At 37.9% G+C, this 20,673-nt stretch overlaps 1 protein-coding gene across 2 annotated transcripts in view; it reads right to left on the bottom strand.

The window, feature by feature from the left end:
- Positions 1-8,532: 8,532 nt before the first annotated feature.
- Positions 8,533-20,673, bottom strand: part of LOC135843223 (uncharacterized) — a 111,234-nt gene continuing 99,093 nt past the window's right edge. For both annotated transcript variants that reach the window (XM_065361030.1, XM_065361031.1), the window contains exons 5-7: positions 19,560-19,659; positions 14,840-15,167; positions 8,533-14,743 (exon numbers count right to left, since the gene is read on the bottom strand). In XM_065361030.1, the coding sequence (XP_065217102.1) occupies positions 11,306-14,743; positions 14,840-15,167; positions 19,560-19,659 (3,866 nt within the window). In that variant the 3' untranslated portion in view covers positions 8,533-11,305. The remainder of the gene's footprint in view (positions 14,744-14,839; positions 15,168-19,559; positions 19,660-20,673) is intronic.

The raw sequence follows: 20,673 nt of genomic DNA, 5'->3' as shown, positions 1-20,673 counted from the left end.
CAAAATCGTGTTCTGCTTTTGAAATCCCAATTGCATTTTTTCAAAACCGCGTTGTGCTTTCAAAATCAAAATTGCGTTGTTCTTTTTGAAATTGGGTTTTACTTTTGTAACAAAATAAGCTACGCACACTGTTACAGCGCAAGTTTTCTCTCTTTTCGCTGCGAAACTCTAAAAGAAACAACGTAAACGAGATAGCGGCGACAATTTACGAGCGCATTATGATACGGCGCAATTTATAGCGCCAATAAAATGGAAGAATTCAAAGGATATACTCGTACCTGGTTATATAGTAGTGTATCGATTACTCTTTGCATAATCGTATTACATTCGAAGTGTGTAAAATGCTTTCATACTCGTATATAGTAGGCGAACGAAACGATTGTAGGCTGAAACTATAATGCCATGCATATACGAGTCTCTACCATAAGGAAAGGATACGAGCGAGTCGCGGACGCGGACGCGCGGACTTATGCATGTTTATCAACTCGCATACGCATAACTTAATACTTACATACCTACTAAGTCTCGGCTCCAGCTCCGGCATCGGCTCCGGCCCCAAACCCCGGCCCCGGCCCCGTTTCCCTGAGACGAGTACCGCCACAGTATTGCCATAGCCATAGCCATAGCCATGACTCGGCTCTGGCTGGCTATCACAATTCGTTAGTATATAGGTACTTACTCTAAATTGTAACATATGTTATCTTTATCAGATGAAACCAGTAATGCAATAAATAAACCGTCCGCATAGGTTAGTTAAATCATTTTATCGCTCTCTTTTTTTCCCCATCTGTTTCCATTCTCTTGTACTCGTATATGTATAAGTAAGTATAGCGATACTTACGAGTACGAATACGAGAACATATACCGCGGACGCGTTTTACTTTTCAGTTTTTCTCTCTTATTTACGTTCATTTTTTCCCTTCCGTTCTTGAGAAATCTTCTACCATCGTCGTATCATAGACCTACGTGCACTTTGCCATCACTGTGCCCATATGCATATATCTAACCACGCAGTTGCCACAATAGATACTCTTCCGAATACGAGAACCTTCCGAAGTGACATCCTCCAATTCGGATCAAACCAAACTACAAATAAATTGAAGAGCAACCAAGACTTTAGGACCTGAAGTTCATTTTTGGATTTTTGGAGAATTTCTTCAAATTTTAAAAATTCAACGAGCCGTTTTCAGATTGAACCATCACCAATATTATCACCAAGGTAATCGCGAATTATTTGTGAAGAAAAAATTTTCAAAACACTAATTCATTCAAAAATTCATGCGATTTGTCATTTTCAACCGCTCAGTAAGACTCTAAAAAATGGTGGTAAATTTGTTGGCAATTGCCCATTTCAACACGGAATCTCAAATAGTATCATTTAGAACTGGCCTATTTTTCCCAAAACAAGCGTCTGAAAATGCTTTTTCTTCTTTGAGAGCTCCTTTCTCATCTCCAGGGCAATCTGCAGAGGTAAAATTTTTTTTGAGTAACTTTCAACTCAAAATGAACGTCTCTGTTGAATTTGATCAAAATCCGACTACTTTTTCCTTCGTGGTCCATCTTAATGTAGGCAGATTCTATTTGATCTGACCAGATCGAAGTTATGACCGAATTATGATCTGTTTAGATGTGATCAGATCCCGTAGGGAAGACCAGTTTGAATTGAATCTATCCACCTCTGAATGATCAGATTTGCTTGATCGGACCCAGACATATTCCCTTGATCAAATTACATCCACCAAATCCAAATTTGTATTTTGGAAAATTTACCAAAATTCTTGTAGTAGGCCTACTCTCAACTTTTTGTTTGGAAAACTGAAATTTTTCCATCATCTTTATTCGGTACAAATTTTTTTCATATTTCTGCCATTAAGGATCCCATGTTGGGGCTGCCCACTCGTACTTGTACGGATTATTACGAGGCGAGGCATTGCACGAATGTAATATGAACTGCGATGCTGTGCCGATTTTCACACATGTCTGTTATTCTTTTAGCTGCGAGTGATTGTACATATTTATTTGGTTGCGCTATAAACGATTATTGATAGCTTGCGTATATGTACTATAAGATGTACATGTAGCGTTGTTAGTTGTCGTTGTGCGATATTGGATAAGCGTTTCTGTATTTACGATTGCGTAGGATTGGATACTTATTACGAAATGGGTAAGTATAGGCCGTAGGTACAGTATAAGTGATGGTAAAAAGGCCTCATCTCGGTTGCCAATGAATCGGTGATCGGTGGAAGAAAAAAGCATCAAAGAGCGGACTGAAGGGTTGAATTGAATACGTATAAGAACATGGGCACGGACATGGGTAATAATAAATAGGGTATTGTAGAATGATAGCATTGCTATACCATACGGGCAGAATGTTGTGGGACCACCAACAAAAGTCGAATAGCTCGAGTCGATGTCTAAATTAAAATGCGCTAAGCATTCGATTAATTTTATAGAGCTACAAGATAGCACACGATATCAGCATGAGGCCTATAAGCGCGCAATATAGTATATAAATTCTTACGTATACATACTTTTAGACTTACATACATAGACATGGGGCTATAGAGATAGAGGTAGAGGTAGAGGTAGAGGAACGTCTGTAACATATACGCGCGTATGAGTATGCTGCAGCTATGGGTGTACTATACCTACAGTATATACATATAACAACTTTGGCCGCGTAATGACATTGCATTTATAATAACTCTAGGCTTATTCGTGATCCAATCAGCCATGGCCGAACGACTCACGGATTTTTGAAGACTACTTTTGCGCTATACGCTGCGTTGCTCTGCGCTGCGATATACGAGCTAGAGCTATACGAATACGCGTTTAATCAAACAACAAACTAGCTTTTATTATATCTGATACGATGGTCAACAATTATTAGCTTCGGGCTTATTTCGTCATGTGAAGAGCGAACAATAAATGCGCCTGCGGCAAATGTTCCCGTTACCATTCGTGTGCGATGCCGTGTGCCTTGTCGTTCTGAATCCGCGTTCTATCAGCCTCAGCCTCAGCCACCGCCCGCGCCTCCTACTAACTATACCAGATACCTACTACTATCACCATCGCCTATATTGCCTACCAATGTATATCATCTACGAGTATTATTATTACCCATACCTGGCCAATATTACCAGTACCTATCATGACTCTATATGACTACCTGATAGGTAAGCTATAAACGTAGGTACATACATACTACGTTTCTCATTTCATATAGTTGATACCGTAATACATAATACATATAAAATACTCGTACGAGTACATCTCGCTACCATTTATGCAAGTATGTGTAATCGTAAATCGAATGCAAAATATCTCACCGCCCGCCCCCAACGGCGACCCTATGGCTTCAATCTTCGATCCCTGAAATAGGTTTACTGCTTTACACTTACTCATCGTCATCGTTGTCGTGGTCGTCTCCCATATAGCGTCTGCACTGTAATTAACGCGAGATCTGCTCTCGTTTAGTGCGCAATATAACCTATACGTACCAATTATCTGCTCGTTAATGGCATCCAATTAGAATTAATTTACACATAGGTACTAACGTGTGTCTGCAGTCTGCTCCTGTGTAAAGCTACGAGCGCATATAGCTACAGCCAAGCCACGAGTACCTACACTCTACATAAACATACCTATATGAGAGCACACGTATACGTAGGCTACCTAATATGCAAAATTCTTACCTCGAGTGAGAAAATAATTCCCTATTTTTTACTTTCTCCCTATTTGCAAAAAAAAGGTACCGGTAGCCCCCCCCCCCCCATAGAAAAAATCAACTTATCAAATTTATTTGTTTCTGGGTCAGATTTTTCTAAACACTCCATCGAAATTACGGAGTTAACGAGCTGAATTATTGGCTAGAAGTGTTTTTTGAGACGAGGAATTCATTTCCGATGTCCAATAGCACCGACGAAGCCGCCTTCTACACGAAAATTGCACTTTTTTGAGTTGAAAAAATCATCAAATTTTGCATTTTTAATGACGTTTTCTGACTAATTCGAGCACGCCCAATCCATAAATGACGTTTGTTTTGCGATCGGACTCGCATTCGGCGAGATAGTCGCAATTTCCCACTGAAGCAGCGTCCTTTGACAAAAATAGATTCCAGATTCGGACTCGGCTTGCTTGAATTAGTAGAAAACGACCCTTTACTCGATTTTTTTGGATATCAAAAAAATTCAAAAAATCCAAAGGGGTACGTTCATACATTTTTTTGGGCAAAAAAATTTTTCTCTCCAATCGAGCTGAAAATTGGTGTAGGGGGGTTTTTTGGGACGGCGAATAAGTTTACTAGGGTGCACCATTCCCTTGGAAACGGCCTTTTCTTGAGCAAAAAACTGAGCTAAAAAAGTTGTGGAATTTTGAATTTTTTATGACAGATTCTGGCTAATTCGATGGTGCTGATTTCGAATACATCGTCAAAATTAATGCAGGATGTTTAGATCGCGAGGTATGCGCTCGTTTTTTACGAAGAATAGGCGATCGCTCAAATCTGACAGGAGATTCGGACTCGGTTACCTTGAATTAGTCGAAAACGACCCTTTACTCGATTTTTTTGAAAATCAAAAAAATCCAAAAAATCTGAAGGGGTTAGTCATACATTTTTTTGGGAAAAAAATCTTTTTCTCTCCAATTAAGCTGAAAATTGGTCTCTGGGGGGTTTTTTGGGACGGCGAATTCATTTCCGGCGTCAGATTTTTACCAGAGTGCACCATTCACTCGCAAACGACCTTTGTTTGAGCTCAAAAATTACTTGAAAAAAGTTGTGGAATTTTGAATTTTTTATGGTGGATTCTGACTAATTTGAGCACGCTGAATCCAAAAATGACCTCTGTTTTTCGATCAGACTCGTATTCGGCGAAATATTTTCAATTTCTCACCGAAGCAGCGTCCTTCGATAAAAATGGACATCAGATTCGGACTCGGCTTGCTCGAATTAGTCGAAAACGACTCTTTACTCGATTTTTTTGAAAATCAAAAAAATCCAAAAAATCTAAAGGAGTTAGGGACCTACCGACCAAAAAAAAAAAAAAAAAAAGTTCTCTGAAATTGTTGTAGGAACCCTGGTCATGCATTTTTTTGGGCAAAAAAACTTTTTCTCTCCAATCGAGCTAAAAATTGGTGTACGGGGGTTTTTTGGCACGGCGAATTCATTTCCGGCGTCAGATTTTCACCAGAGTGCACCATTTTCTCGGAAATAGCCGTTTCTTAAGTTGACAATTTACCAAAAAAAATTTGTTGAATTTTGAATTTTTTATGACGGATTCTGACTAATTTGATCACGCGGAACTCAAAAATAACGGTTGTTTTGCGATTGGGTTCGTATTTTGCAAAATAAACGTAATGTCTCGCTGAAGCAGCGTCCCTCGACAAAAATGGACACCAGATTCGCACTCGGCTTGCTCAAATTAGTCGAAAACGACCCTTCACTCGATTTTTTTGAAAATAAAAAAAAAACAAAAAAATTCAAAGGGGTACGTTCATACACTTTTTTTGGAAAAACCCCTTTTCTCTCCAATCGAGCTAAAAATTGGGTTTGGGGGGTTTTTTGGGATGGCGAATTCATTTCCAGTGTCAGATTGTCGCCACGACGTTTCCTTCCACTAAAAATTTGCCATTTTTTGGACTCAAAATGAGCTGGAAAAAAGTTGTGGAATTTTGCCATTTTAATGACGTTTTCTGACTAACTCGAGCACGCTGAATCTAAAAATGACGTTTATTTTTCAATTCATCACCGAATGGATCTGAAAACACGTCATGAAAAACGCGAAATTTAATGTTTTTTTGATGGTAACTTTTGATATCAAAACAGTGCAATTTTCGAGTAGAAGGAAGCGTCGCTCGTGGCGAAATTTTGACACTGGAAATGAATTCCTCGTCTCAAAAAACCCCCTGGCCGAAAATTCAACTCGTTTACACCGTAATTTCAATGAGTCATTTTTTTGGGTAAAAAAGCTGCATTTTATGCAAAAAAATGACCCATTGAAATTGCGGCGTAATCGAGCTGAATTTTCGGCTGGAGGGGGGGGGGGGGGTTTGGAACGGGGAATTCATTTCCGGTGTTCAATTGCCCCGACGAAGCCGCCTTTTACAAGACAATTGTACTTTTTTAAGTTGAAAAAAGAAGTCAAAAAAACCATAGAAATTTGCGTTTACAAGGATGTTTTCTGACTAATTTGAGGTCGTTGAATCCAAAAATGACGTTTGTTTTGCGATCGAACTCGTATTCGGCGAAATTGAAGTTCAAAAAAAATAATTTTTTGTTGGAAAATTCATTTTCACGTACAATTCAACATGTCTGCGAGTTTCATTTAAACACACCGAGTCAATACTTACCTACTTAATTTGACCAGTTTAAAATTTAAAAAAAAAAAAATTGAAAATCGGAATCTTCCATTTGAAACTCGCCCATAATAATCAAAAATAACAAAATATAGATAGATAATGATAGGGCACGTCGGTCGTACAGGTAATTAATACGAGCTTAACAATCTGAAAGAGTAAAGAAATGGCACTGAAGTTGCATACATGATAAGAACACGGCATCGCAGCTTATAATAAAATTATACCTTCAAGTGCTCTGATAATCTGGTACATGATACAGTTTCCGAACGTACTTCAAATCGCAAGGTAATCTGTATCACTATTCATTGCAGCAAAGGAACCCACTTAGGCAACCTATTCCACACATAACCATCGAAACAATTTCATTTCGCAACTTACACAATATTCGACTAATACACAAATAAACCATTATCACAACATGTTCTGTTTATTTTCATTTTTTTTTCTCCGTTCATATATTTTATTTAAAATGAAAGGGTAACAATATCAAAAAAAAAAGTGATAAAAATGAATAAATACAGCAGATAATAAAAAATACAAATCAACAAATTTCAACTACAGTAAAACATATATACCAGTCACAAATTAAAATAAGGTACACAGATACTGTACAACATTACGGTATTAAATTTGACAAAGTATACATAATAATACAAAACAAAATAAATATGTATTATATAATAAATGACGAAAAGTGAAACAACTGATACAAAATGAAACAAAACGTAAGTATAAATAGTACAATATGTATTCGGGTGTACATTTTATTACATTACTATACCATAATAATACTACACATATGTACCATTGTCCATTACATATTAGCCATACTTAAGTACCCGCAATAAACAAAAAAATTCTATCGGCTACCTTTTTTTTTATTCACACTAATCGCTCGTTGAGTTTATAATATATTAACAGCCGAATGCGGTTTCGCTGACTTTTTTTTTTTACACATAAAATAGATAGGTAAATTACATACTGATATTTGAAAACTAGGTAAATATTTTGATTGAAGAAGATTCTACGGTATAGAATACATATTATAACGCATACGAATAAGTAGGTAAGTAAATTACTACATTATAAGTAATGTGCTTCGGTCGCACATTACGTGAAGATATAATCTACATCGTGCATTGCAGACGCGTAAATTATAATGACATTAATGCTCGTTTCTGGAGTCCACCGCGTTTGCGCTTCTATAGTATAAGCTGATAATTGGTAAATTAAATATAAAATAGGTTCCTATTTACAATTCTTATGGGCACATTATATTATTACGAATACGATGATGCTGTTGATTCAGATTTAATGCTGACGGCGGCCGCGTGTAATATACCTGATGGTGGCTCGTTTTTTATAACTTACTATCTACCTCCACAGAGATACTACCTAATTCCAGCTCATCAGCGCGTTTAATAAATAGACGACTTGTTTTTAATATGCGTTAATTTCGTCGTCATCGTTTTTCTTATTGCTCACAAGAGACCTATCCTCAATCTTTTTACATATTAAATAGATGGATAATAACGCACCTTATTTATTCTCAATTATAGGTACCCTATATGATCGCATATTTCATCACGTAGGTAATTTGGAAAAACTATTCCAAGTCTGCGCGTATTTTATTTCCAAAGGGGAATTTTTGTACAAAGCGTATAAACGAGTAAAATACGTACACTTTAGTTTTAAAAAAAGGGACTAGAATCGTAGAATCGAGGACAAAAAAATAAAATAGATAGAATGTATTTCATTACGAAATTATTCCTACAAGAAAACATTTACACTAATATCTGAGCTTAAAAAAAAAAAAAAAAAAAAAAAAAAACTGAAAATATTTTAAAAGACAAATCTCAGAACTTGTGATCTTAGGAATTCTTTGAAGATCTCAAACTAAAAATTTTCATGCTTCAAATTTTGAAAAAAAAATCAAAAAATTCTATCGAGTGACTAAATTTTTATAAAAATTGATGCGTTATTTCATTTTTTTGAAATTATCTGTCTGAAATTTTAAAATGAACCAAAAATATAATTTTACAAATTCAGAGTTATTAAACTTCACTTTTTTTTTTAATAATCTGGCTGCAAAAATGACTTTTCAGTTATCAGTAACAAATTCTGAAAAAAAATCCTGAAATTTTAGAGATGCCCCCCCCACCCACCCAAGACATTTTCAAATAACCTCATTTCACGGTAATGCAAGTATTTTTACAGAATTTTCATTTTTGGAGGCGCTGGATACATTTTTAAAAATTTTTAAATTTTACACGTCTCTGTAAAAACTAAAATTTGTTTTTTCATTTTTTTGTCGCATAGTTTCAAAATTCATTTTCCCTCACTGTTGGAAGTGTTGGACCAATTTTGACAAATATTTCAGAGTTGAAAGAGATGGTTTGAAGAGCCCTGACAAAATTAAAAATGCTACAGAATTACTTCAATGAAAAAAATTGAAGAAAATTTTTGCCAATTGCTTTTTTAACAATCGAGAGTTATCAAAACTGACAGAAAAAATTTTTAATTGGACACTGCCGAGTGCTAAATAATTGAAAAAGCATACAAAAATACATCAAAAGCCAAAATTTTAGGAGCTTATGAGCATTTATACACTGTTAGAGAATTTTTGAAAACCAAATTTAGCCCAAAACTGAGACAAAAAAAATGAAAATTTTACAAAATTGACCTAGAAAGCTGAAATTTGAAATGTAACCTATTTTCAATCCAACAAATAGATTGAAAATATTTCAAAAAATTTTGAAAATGAATCTAGTATATTTTTAGAATATTGTAAAGTTCGAACATTTCGTAATGAAATTCAAAAAAAAAAAATTCACAACATGATCCTCAAATTTTTCTCTTTTATTCTTAATTTTTCAAAACGTAATGAAAATTTCGATAGCAGTTTTTTCAAAAAACACAGAAAAAAACATCAAAATTCAAATACCAGCCATTTTTGAAAAAAAACAACCTAGCAAAAGCTCAAAACAGATAATTATTAACATTTCAAAAGTAAACTACTCGTAGATTAAACTACAAAAAGAACGCATGAAAATAATACGATTATGGATTCCGGAAACATAATCGAAAAATGTGTTAAACTACTAAAAAAATTGTAAAATTGAAAGAAGAGGGGGAAGTCTACCGAAACAGGGAGGAACGAAATTCAATCTTTCAATCAAAGCCATTTCAAAAAATCGAACACAAAAATACCAATTGTAAAATAGCAGAAATATTGACATGAGCGAGGATTTGACGAAAAAAAAAATCGAGTGTTTGAAAAATAAAAAACAATACGTAATTTGTAAAAAAAAAATTGCATAAAATAAGAAGACTCATTTCAGAACGGGAAATTCATTATAAAATTAACAGGAAAAGGCGGCAGGGGAGGGGGGAGATTGCAATCCAAATTTGGAAAAAAAGTTCGCCAAAATTTGAAACGAGAAAAAAAAATGAAAAATGTCGAGAAATTATCGAAAAACTTGAAAAAAAGAGCGAAAATTCAAAAAAAATCATACCCGTCAGAATAGGGAAAAATCTAGAAAAATTCAAAAGAAAACTCACCGAATCGGCGAAGAAAAAAATTCACAAGATTCAAAAAAGCCATCGAATCGAAATAAGAAGAAATCCCGACTATTTGAGCAATAAAACCACACAAGCTCGAGGGAAAATTTTTATGAAAAAATCATGAGAATTCAAGGTGATAAAATTCGGCAAAAATTCAGGGAAAAGAATCATCAAAATCATGGAAAAATTATTTTTGAAAAAAATCACCACCAAAATTCAAGATTTAAAAATCAATCGAGACAGGAGAAATCCACTAAAAACCATCGAGAAATTCAAAAATAATAATAGGTACCTATCGAAATTGGAAAACCTCTTAGTAGGTACATTTCAAATCAGGACTAAAAAAAATTAAATTCATAACGCTGAAAAAGCAGTGATGCCATTTAAATAAATGCAATGTTTTTTTTTTTTTTCGAAGAATGTTGGATAAAATTTTGAAAAAAAAAAGGGAACTTGTGAAAAATCTTGGAAAAAGTAACTTTTAGTGACCAACATTTTGAAAAAGTAACCAACTTTAGTAACTTGGTTACTTAAAAAGTAACCGAGTACAATCCCTGGATAATTCAGGGTATCCAAAAATGAAATTTTGGTAAAAATACTGCATCGCTATAAATGGAATGTTATGAAGATATCATTCACGAGGGTATTAGTTTCTAAAAACGACTATTAACAATATATTAGCAACACGATTGAATTTCTGGAATATTCGGGAGCTTGAGATATTTCAAGGACCATAAAAATTTCGCATCGAGGAGTTGAAATTTCTGCTGTGAATCACCCAGTGGATCCAAAACTTGAAAAAAAAAGGCTCCAATCCAAATGTAATCTCTCGTAAAGTTTCCTAGTTTAGATTAGCATTACGTAATGAATCACAAAAATATAAACGTGTTCGCTTAAATGCCGAATATTCTGACTGCAAAAAATCTGAATCAATTTAATGGAATAGCATTAGGGGTTTAAGTTCTCAAGAAGATCGAACACGACCATCAAATTCGTTCACTAACAAATTCGAATTCAAAATTAAACATCTAATTGTAAGTACATGTCAAATGTGAACGATGTAGATAAATATGAAAATTAAAATTAATATAATACGAGTTAAACAGGTACCTATTACGGTCTCGTCGAGAATACTAAAGATACATAATACACATTCGAGGGTTTTTACCTCCTCTATATGCCTAATTTCTTTGGTAATTTTTTTGATTAAACTTTTTCGCGAATGCTTTGAGCTTAAATCGCGCATCTGATTCTATAAAATGTACATTGTACAAACATGGCAGGCCAATACAAGCCATAAAATATGATGTTTTCATCGTCCGCTTTGTAATGTAAATAGACGACGACGACGACGAGTAGCCATACTGGGATGTAATAAATTAGGCTATAAACTAGTGGTTATACATTCGTGCGAAGATGGCTCGTTTAAAAGACCACTTTTGGCGGCCAGAGCTTGATTGAATATCTTACTAACTCGTTTCTGTTGAAAAGAAAAAACACCGGAGGTGGAAGCGGACGCTGGTGAAATAGGAGACGAACTGGGCATCGTACAAATGGCCGTTTTGGAAACGTTGCATTTATCGTCATCGTTGCTGGTAGTAGATCGAATGGAAAGATTATTGGGTATATTGTTGTGATCGCTGTCGATATCTTCTTCGTCTTCTTCGTCATCTTCGCCATCGACATCAGCATCGGCATCGTCGTCGATGCTGCTCGTATTCATCGACAAAGCAGCCGGATCTGCAGCTGAGACAACGGAGGCGGTAGTCGTAGCGTCGATCGGGACCGATCCGGGTTGATCATTGTAGGGTTCTTCTTCGTCTTCGTACACTTCTTCGGGGTTCATGATTGCGGTCAGGTCGTAGTGCTTGAACATCTTGGCGGATGCGGTGTATTTGACGGGTCCGGGGTAGACGCCGGCGTTACCCATGAAATTACGAATTTCATCCAAATGCGAAGCGTCATCTCGGGCACTTTCGTTGATACTTTCCGGACTATCGGCAGCCGAAACGGCGCCGTTGTTTTCGCCAGCTTCGTGTTTCTTCAGATGTCTGTCCAAATTAGTCTGCTGGCCGAAGCAGCGGTCGCACAGCGGACACTTGAACGGCTTCTCTTTGTTGTGAATGTTACGCACGTGCCTTTGCAGATTCGACGAAATGCTGAACGATCGTTCGCAATATTTACACTTGTACGGTTGCTCGCCGGTATGCGTACGCAGATGCCTGGTCAGGTTGGCCGAACGAGGGAACACCTTGCCGCAGAATTTGCAAGCGTATCGGTCTTTAACTTTGGCCAGACCTATGGCTGCTCCGGCACTGGCCAAATGCAGATCGTGGAACGGTTTATGATGCATGCCCAAATAATTGTTATTGCTGTTGCCGCTGGTCTTGGAGCTGGCGTTGTTGTTATGATGGTGAGGATGGTGCTGCTGCTGCTGTTGCTGTTGATGATGCAGAGCCTGGTGTAAAGAATGACGATGGTGATTGTTGGCTGGCAGATTCACGTTACCGTTGTTGTGTTCGTGGCGAGGATGGTGGTGCTGATGGTGATGGGATTGCTGTTGTTGTTGTTGCTGATGATGATGGCTGTTGTGCAATTTACCAGACAAACCCATACCTCTGATGCTATCCAAGTTGTAAGCGTTACTAAGAGCTTGGAAATTATTATTCGCACCGACGACCGAGTTCCCATCGTTGTTGGCAACGTTGCCATCTCGACTATACGACGACCTGATATCGTTATCAATTTTATGACCGCTCTTACCAGCACCTCCATTCTTGTCTTCGTTTACGTTTTCGCTCCCCGCATCCTCGTTATTATCGCCGTTACCCGAGTGCATATTTCGAGCATGATGAAACAGGGAAAACGGCGGTCTTAGCAGCTGCTCGAAGGAATTGCCCAAAGTTTGACCGTTTCTGAACCCGTTCATAAGTTGTCCCAAGAAGTTACACGGTGCCGAACCGAACCCCTGCAAAGGTGCTAGGCGATCGTGTCTTTGAAACGAATTCAAATGCGAAACAGCTCCCAAATTCGACAGCGTCTGGCGATAAAACGTATCGAAAAATAACGGATGCACTGGTCGAGGGTAGATCATCGAGGAAGCTCCGACGTGAGGCATACCAGGTGCCAGAGCAGGAGGAGGAGAAGCAGCCAGCATTTGAGAATCTTTCGGCATTTTTGCATTTTCCGCACTGGACTTGTCATCTTCGCTGAGTCGTCGACGTTTCAAGTTTTCGTCTTCTTTTTCATCCTCTGAGGAGCTCGCTGCCGGAGGGCGTTCTCTGATTTTCAACTTTTTCGGGATATTTTTGCGATCGTTTTTCTTCTCTCGGTGATAGATGGTGGGAGTAGGGCGATGATCTTCGACGTGTTCGCGGTTTTCAGCTTTGAAAGAGGCGACGTTATCGTCTTTTTGATCTTCGGTATCGTTTTCCAGCGATTTGTGGAAGTCGTTTGCGTCTCCATCGGCTGCCCCATCGTACGTGATCTCACCTTCGACGTCGCTACTTTCGTTATCGTTGTTATTTTTATCATTGCTGACGTAGCTGTTTTCGTTACTGCTGTTGTTGTTATTGTTGTTGTTGTTGTTGCTGTCGTCGATCGAGTCGAGTTTGGGTTTCGTGGGCTTAATATCTTCCATGGATTCGAATTTGGGTCTCGTGTGCTGAATGTCTTCCATAGACTCAAATTTGGATTTCACAGGCTTCGTGTCTTCCATGGATTCAAATTTGGCTTTTGTGAGCTTAATGTCTTCCGTAGACTCGAATTTGAATTTCGTCGGCTTAATATCTTCCATAGATTCGAATTTAGGTTTTGTGGGCTTACAGTCTTCCATAGACTCGAATTTGAATTTCATCGGTTTAATATCTTCCATAGATTCGACTTTGGGTTTCATCGGCTTAATATCGTCCACAGCCTCGACTTCGACTTTGCTTTCGTATTCGTCTTCCTCATCGTGATCCTGATCCTGATCATCCTCGTCGTCTTCTTCGTTGGCCATTTCTTTTTTACTCAACGATAAATCGAGAGGTTGGTCGCCATTGCTCGAGTTCTCTGTTTTCGGTATCTTTTGGGGTGGAGGAACACCAAAAGACGTCTGCTGATCATCAGCGACCTCGGCTGACAAACGCTTCCTACTCGATAGATCGTGAACGTCGTCATTTTGAGCATTTCTATGATACTTTTTCACTTTGGACTGCTTATGGATCTTATTAGCATCGACCGAGTCATTTTCGCGTCGATTGCGAGAATGCTCGTTTTGATTTTGAGCCGAATTTTCACTCTTGACTGAACGGTTCTCGATAGCGTGATAGGCGTACTTGTCCAAATCAGCGGAAGGAGTCATTTTGCCACTGGAAAGTTTCCTGTGCTTGAGATTGCAGTCGGCGAACATAGACGCGGTCGAGTAAGCGTATTTTTCGGCATCGTTCAACGTCGACTTGGCCATAGACGATTGTCCGAACAGGAGCGGATTGGGCAGGAACGACGAAGGTATCGGACCCGGAGGCGAGCCGAAAATAGAAGGGTAATGGGAGAGCAGATTAGACGGATACAGCGGCAGTGCGTTGTGCGGCGGCGGTCTCGGGTATCCGAGGAAAGGATTAGAGCCGGCTGATAGTTGATGATGGATGAACGGCATGTTCGGTATGGGCATCGAGTTCGATAGACCAGCGCTGGCCGCCGACGAGTCGCAGAAACGCTTGTGTTTGGTTAACGATGTGCCGGTGCTGAACGATTGGTTACATTTGTCGCATTTTATCTGCATTCTGCAACCGACGTGCATCCTTTTATGTCGGCATAAGTTTGAAAACTGCGTATACGCCTAGGAATTGAACAAAAAAAAACATCATCAGAGATTGGTTGAATTTTCGTTAGGTTATTGTATGTAAGTATATAGTTTGAGTCGATGTCAGCCTACCTTGAAACAAACTTCACATCTGAATGGTTTCACGCTGGAATGTATGTGAGTATGCTGTTTGAGGCCTGAAGACGTGGCGAATGCTTTGCCACACTGCTGGCACACGTGAGAACGGGCACCGATATGACGCGTTCTGATATGACGCTGTAAATTACTCGGATTGATGAACGTCTTGCTGCAGCTTTCGCAGGGGAATGTTTGGTAACTTCGGTGAAACAACGACTGATGTCTGGTTAAACAAGGAAGCCAGCTGTACGTTTTTGGACACTGTTCGCAGCGATATTTATCCGCCGGATAGTCGTGGCACGAAATCAGATGCAAGTCCAACCTATAAAATTAAAGCAGTTGATATAGAAACAGGTACGTAAGGTAGTGGTCCGGCATATGACAATAGGAGTAATTGCACCCCCCCCCCCCCGATCCTCCGGGACGACTGTTTTCTTAAAGGGGCATCCTAAGGAACATTTTAAAGCAAACTTGCCCACAAAAAAGTTGGCCTTACCTACCAAATGGCGGTCATTTTGATTGACAGGTCAGACGAAATCGCAGATTTTGCGTTTCAACATAGGACTTGCACGAAATTTTTCAAACCTTACATAGGTAGATCGAAAGATCATGCAAAAATTTATCACCTGTCAAAATTTCAAGTGCTAACGTGCGTTTTTCGATTTTTGGTGAATTTTTGAAAATCCAATTTAGGCCAAAAATGAGGGGAAAAAATCAAAATTTTACGAAATTGACCAAGAAAGCTTAAATTTGGGATATACCCTATTTTCGATATGCCAAATCGATTGGAAACGGTTTCAACCCGTTTTGAGCAGTTCTGGAGCCTCCAGCAGATTTTTGAAACTCGAAATTCCCTCAAAATTCCATCAAACTGGAGCTGTAAAGCTAAAATTTATTCTAAAAACTAATTTCAATACGCTACGAAGTACTGCGGGTGAATTTCGAGTCGTTTTGGATCCTCCAGCGACTTTATGAAAATCCCTGAACTGAAGCCTCCAGCAGATTTTTGAAACTTCAAATTTTCACAAAATTTCATCAAATGGAGATGGAAAGCTGAAATTTACTCTACCTCAGGTGGGTTCAAGTCAGTTTAGGGCCTCCAGCGACTTTTTTGAAAATTAGTGGAGCCTTCAGCAGATTTTTGAAACTTTATATTTCCCCAAAATATCATCAAACTAAGATGCAGAGTCGAAATTCATTCTGCAAACTAATTTCAATACGCTACGAAGTTGACTGGTGAATTTCAAGTCGTTTTGGAGCCTCCAGCAACTTTTTGAAAGTTTGTATGACGTTTTTTTGGAAAATTGAAATTTCCTAAAAGTAGCTGGAAGCTTAAAAACCATTCGAAATCACCATGTAGTCTGCGAAGTAAATTTAAGCCTGCCAACTCCATTTGATAAATTAATGTTGCGGGAATTTCAAGTTTCAAAAATCAACTGAAGGCTCCATTAATTTTCAAAAAAATCGCTGGAGGCCCCAAAATGACTTGTAACCTACATTTTATTTAAATTCTGTGGAAATTTTAAGTTTAAAAAAATTCGTTGGAAGCTCCAGAACTACTCAAAACGGTTTGAAACCGTTTTCAATCGATTTGGCAGGTTGAAAATAGGGTAGATTCAAAATTTCAGCTTTTTAGGTCAATTTGGTAATATTCTGATTTCTTGTCTCATTTTTGGCTTGAATTTGATTTTTATAAAAATTTGCAAAAAACCGAAAAATGCACTTCAGCATTTAAAATTTTGGCTGGTGATAAAATTTTGTATGCTCTTTCTATGAAGCTTACAAGGGAATCTCTTGAGGTGTCCGCCTCCGATTTGAACGGGACCGCGATTTTTGGAAAGAGCATGTTCTAAAACCCTCAATTCCAAATTTTCAGCTGCCCAAGTTAATTTTTCGAATTTTGGCGAATTTTTGAAAATTCAAAATTGACTGTTTTTGGCGATTTATGTTTTTTTTAAAAAAAGTACGTACTTACTTAACCAATAAAAATGGTCAAAATATGTACCAAAACTAATAATAACTACCCAAATCCAAATTTCAACATTTCCAGCCATTCTGGAGCCTCCAGTGTGATTTTCAATTTCTCCAGAATTTTGAATTTCCTCCAGAAGGCGTGAATATGAAGTTGGGCAGCTAAAAATCGAATTGTGTGTTATACTCGATCTGTTTAACGAGTTTATCCACATTTGAGTCGGTTTTGGGAGGGACGCCTCAAAAGTGGTTTTTTGACCAGCTTTTTTCAAATAGAAAATCCAAAAAAATCAAAAGATTACGGTTTGTGAGGAAATATTTGAAATTTGCGCGAATCGCTGTATTTCGTCCAGAACTAACTTCTCGAGACCTAATTCCGCCATTTCCCACCAATCTTGAGCCTCCAGTGCGATTTTTAAATTTCTCCAGAATTTTGAATTTGCTCCAGAAGACGTGAATATGCAATTGGGCAGCTAAAAATCGAGTTGTGTGTTATACTCGATCTGTTTAACGAGTTTAACTACATTTGAGTTGCCCAACTGCATATTCACTCCTTCTGAAGCAAATTCAAAATTCTGGAGAAATTTAAAAATCACGCTGGAGGCTCCAGATTGGTGGGAAATGGCGGAATTCGGTCTCGAGAGGTTAGTTCTGGACGAAATACAGCGATTCGCGCAAATTTCAAATATTTCCTCACAAACCGTAATTTTTTGATTTTTTGGATTTTTTAATTTTGAAAAAAAAACTAGTCAAAAAACCACTTTTGAGGTGTCACTCTCAAAATCGGCTCAAATGTGGATAAACTCGTTAAACAGGTCGAGTGTAATATACAACTCGATTTTCAGCTGCCCAACTTCATATTCACGCCGTCTGGAGCGAATTCAAAATTCTGGAGAAATTGAAAAATCGCGCTGGAGGCTCCAGAATGGCTGGAAATGATAAAATTTGGATTTGAGGAATTAATATTAGTTTTGGGACTTATTTTGACTATTTTTATTGGTCAAGTACGTACTTTTTTTAAAAAAGCATAAATCGCCAAAAACAGTCAATTTTGAATTTTCAAAAATTCGCCAAAATTCGAAAAATTAACTTGGGCAGCAGAAAATTTGGATTTGAGGGTTTCAGAACATGCTGTTTCCAAAAATCGGGGTCCCGTTCAAATCGGAGGCGAACACCTCAAGAGGTTCCCTTGTTAGTCCAGTTTGAAAAATTTCCAGCGAGTCGTATGTTGGAAAGCAAAATCTGCGATTTCGGCTGACCTCACAATCAAAATGTTCGCCAATTTGTTAGTAAGGCCAACTTTTTTTTTTGGGCAAGTTTGCTTTATCAAACTGTTCCTTTTATGATGTCCCCTTCAAGAAAGAAAAATATGCCGGATTGCCGGACTATATGAACTTTCCACGTAATAACTTCCTCTTTCCCCATCCTCAAAAAAATGCCGTCCATCCTCCCCTTGTCCACAAATAAAATTCACATATAGACGGGGTGAGGTAATTTCAATCGAAGGAGTAGAATGAATTGCATACTTGAACGCCGCAAATAACCCTACGTCTGCAACGTGTTGAAAACGCAAAACCTGTTTTTACGGCGTTTTCGATAGGCAACTTAATTAACACGGTAGACGAGCCCGTCGTCTACACTCGTCCCACGGCAACTACGCGGGATTTAACGAAGTCGCGGGCATTGAGAATTTCGTCATGTACAAACTGAGATCTTCTCGTTCTCCTAATGTCACTTTCCCAAGAATTATATTGCTACTTCGCATTTTTATCGATGTCAACGTCAATCTCGCAAAAGGTTACACAGATCGGATGCAAAAACCTCTCCCTACGATGTGAAAACTTTGGGATGAGAGTACTTACTCGCACTCGCACTCGTAATATACGAGACCAATACACGACGATGCGAAAAAAAAAGGAAAAAAAGAATAGATATACGAAGGTATAATAAACTGACTGACTGACTCGATAGCATAGCATAGCAAAGCAAGCTACCCAGCATCTCATCTAAACTCATCACCCGCCGTGCGCTAGAGTGCAATGACATGTTTTCTCCGTCATAGTTGGATTCACGCGGCAAACGATAACCCTAAATTTTCTACGAAAGTTACCCTTTTTGAGAATATTTATCTTATACTACGTCACGTCGTCGGTTTCCTTTCACCCCCTAGACATTTTTATTGTCTATTTGCCACCGTACACAGTACACTCCCGCTCTACGTCAAACCATAAAAGCGGACGATCTTCGTGTGCTATATGCTGTAAGGCGTCGCGACACCACTATTGTAAATCTATTACCACCGAATTACCGCACCCCAAACCCGAGTCCAAATTGTTCTGTTCTGTTCTTCTCTACTCGTTGATTAAGTTGGCGTTTAAGTATATACGACTACGCCACGGATACCCTTTAGACACTAAATACTCGACGTTGTTTTCTCCTCACTCTCGTACGTACGAGTATACGATTCTTGTATTAGCGACAAATGAAAAATTACGCCGGCCCAAGTGCGGCGTTTCCATTCTTAATCTATGCGATTCGTCGACGATTGCCTTCCATTTATTTACCCCCAAAGTCCCTACCGCCCTCTAGCTCATTAACCACCGTGTTTCCACGCAATTAACGGATATACGAGCGTGGTAATTAACTCCTCTGTTTTTTGAATAGATTTATAACACGTAGATGCGCGAGTACATCTTACCTATTAGAGGCGAATAGCAAATTAAAAGTTTGTACTTTTACTTACTGATCAACGTCCTTGAAATTTTTATCACATATGATACAACAATCGTCGTCTTCGTCATCTTTCTTATCATCGTCTACGGTACCGGCAGAATGAAGAGATCCTGTAACAGACAAGTACGAAACAATCAATACCATTGAAATCGAATAAAAGTCGTATAATTTTTTAGAGCAAAAGGGTCAATTAGTGGCATTTTTATTTAAACAATAAGGTGGACTTTTAAAAAAAAATGTCAAAATACCCGAAAACTTTTGCCTCGTGCTGGCAAGCTCTTCCTCCTCTCCCCCTTACTGTTCAAAAAATTAAAAAAATACATTTTTCCAAAAATGATCCGTTTTTATGCCCGAATATTCTTCTGAGTAATTCCATTTTTAGAGAAATCTCTCCTGCTTTGCCAAGCTACCTTGTTATGAAGCTCCTCAAAATTGGAAAAGATAGGGGAGGGAATGAAATACGAGTACCTTGGTAAGTAAATTAAAGTCAGCCAGAATTTTTGGGTTTTTAATTTTTGATCAGAATCCTACTAAATAACTCCCAGTTCATAGAGAAAAACCTCCCTCGCCCCTAAAAATATCATTTTTCTCGTAAGGAGCCTTGAAGCCTCCCAAAGCAAGAAAATTTTCATAAAAAAGAACAAGAAATCGAAGTCAGTTCTCCATAAGGCATAAACCGAATTTCAGCTTTCCATTTTAATTGATGGGTAAAATTTTGAGAAAATTTCTGTTTTCAAAAATCTACTTGAAGCTCCAAAACTTCTCAAAATGGTTTAAAACCGTTTGCAATGTATTCCGATGGTCGATACTAAAGTGCACACCAAATTTAAGCTTTCTATAGCTCAACTAAGTAGAATTTATTTTTTTTTTTTTCGTTTTTTTTGTCCACAATAAAATTATTTTCAATAATTCACCAAAACTCCAAAAATGAACTTCTTTCAATTCAGTCTCATCCAGTCCAAAAAAATTTCTGCCCTTTCAGCCACCTCCAAAATTTAAAAAAAAACAAAATAGTAGGTAGAAAGAAACCCATAAAAAGAATGATGTGAGCCAGTTCCCAATTTTGGGACTGAGAACTCCAATTTTGCTTGAAATTTTTTATAGATTCCTTCCCTTTCACAGCA

This window comes from Planococcus citri, chromosome 4 (assembly GCF_950023065.1).
Source record: "Planococcus citri chromosome 4, ihPlaCitr1.1, whole genome shotgun sequence".
Taxonomy (NCBI): domain Eukaryota; kingdom Metazoa; phylum Arthropoda; class Insecta; order Hemiptera; family Pseudococcidae; genus Planococcus; species Planococcus citri.
This window is presented reverse-complemented; position numbering and strand designations above follow the sequence as displayed.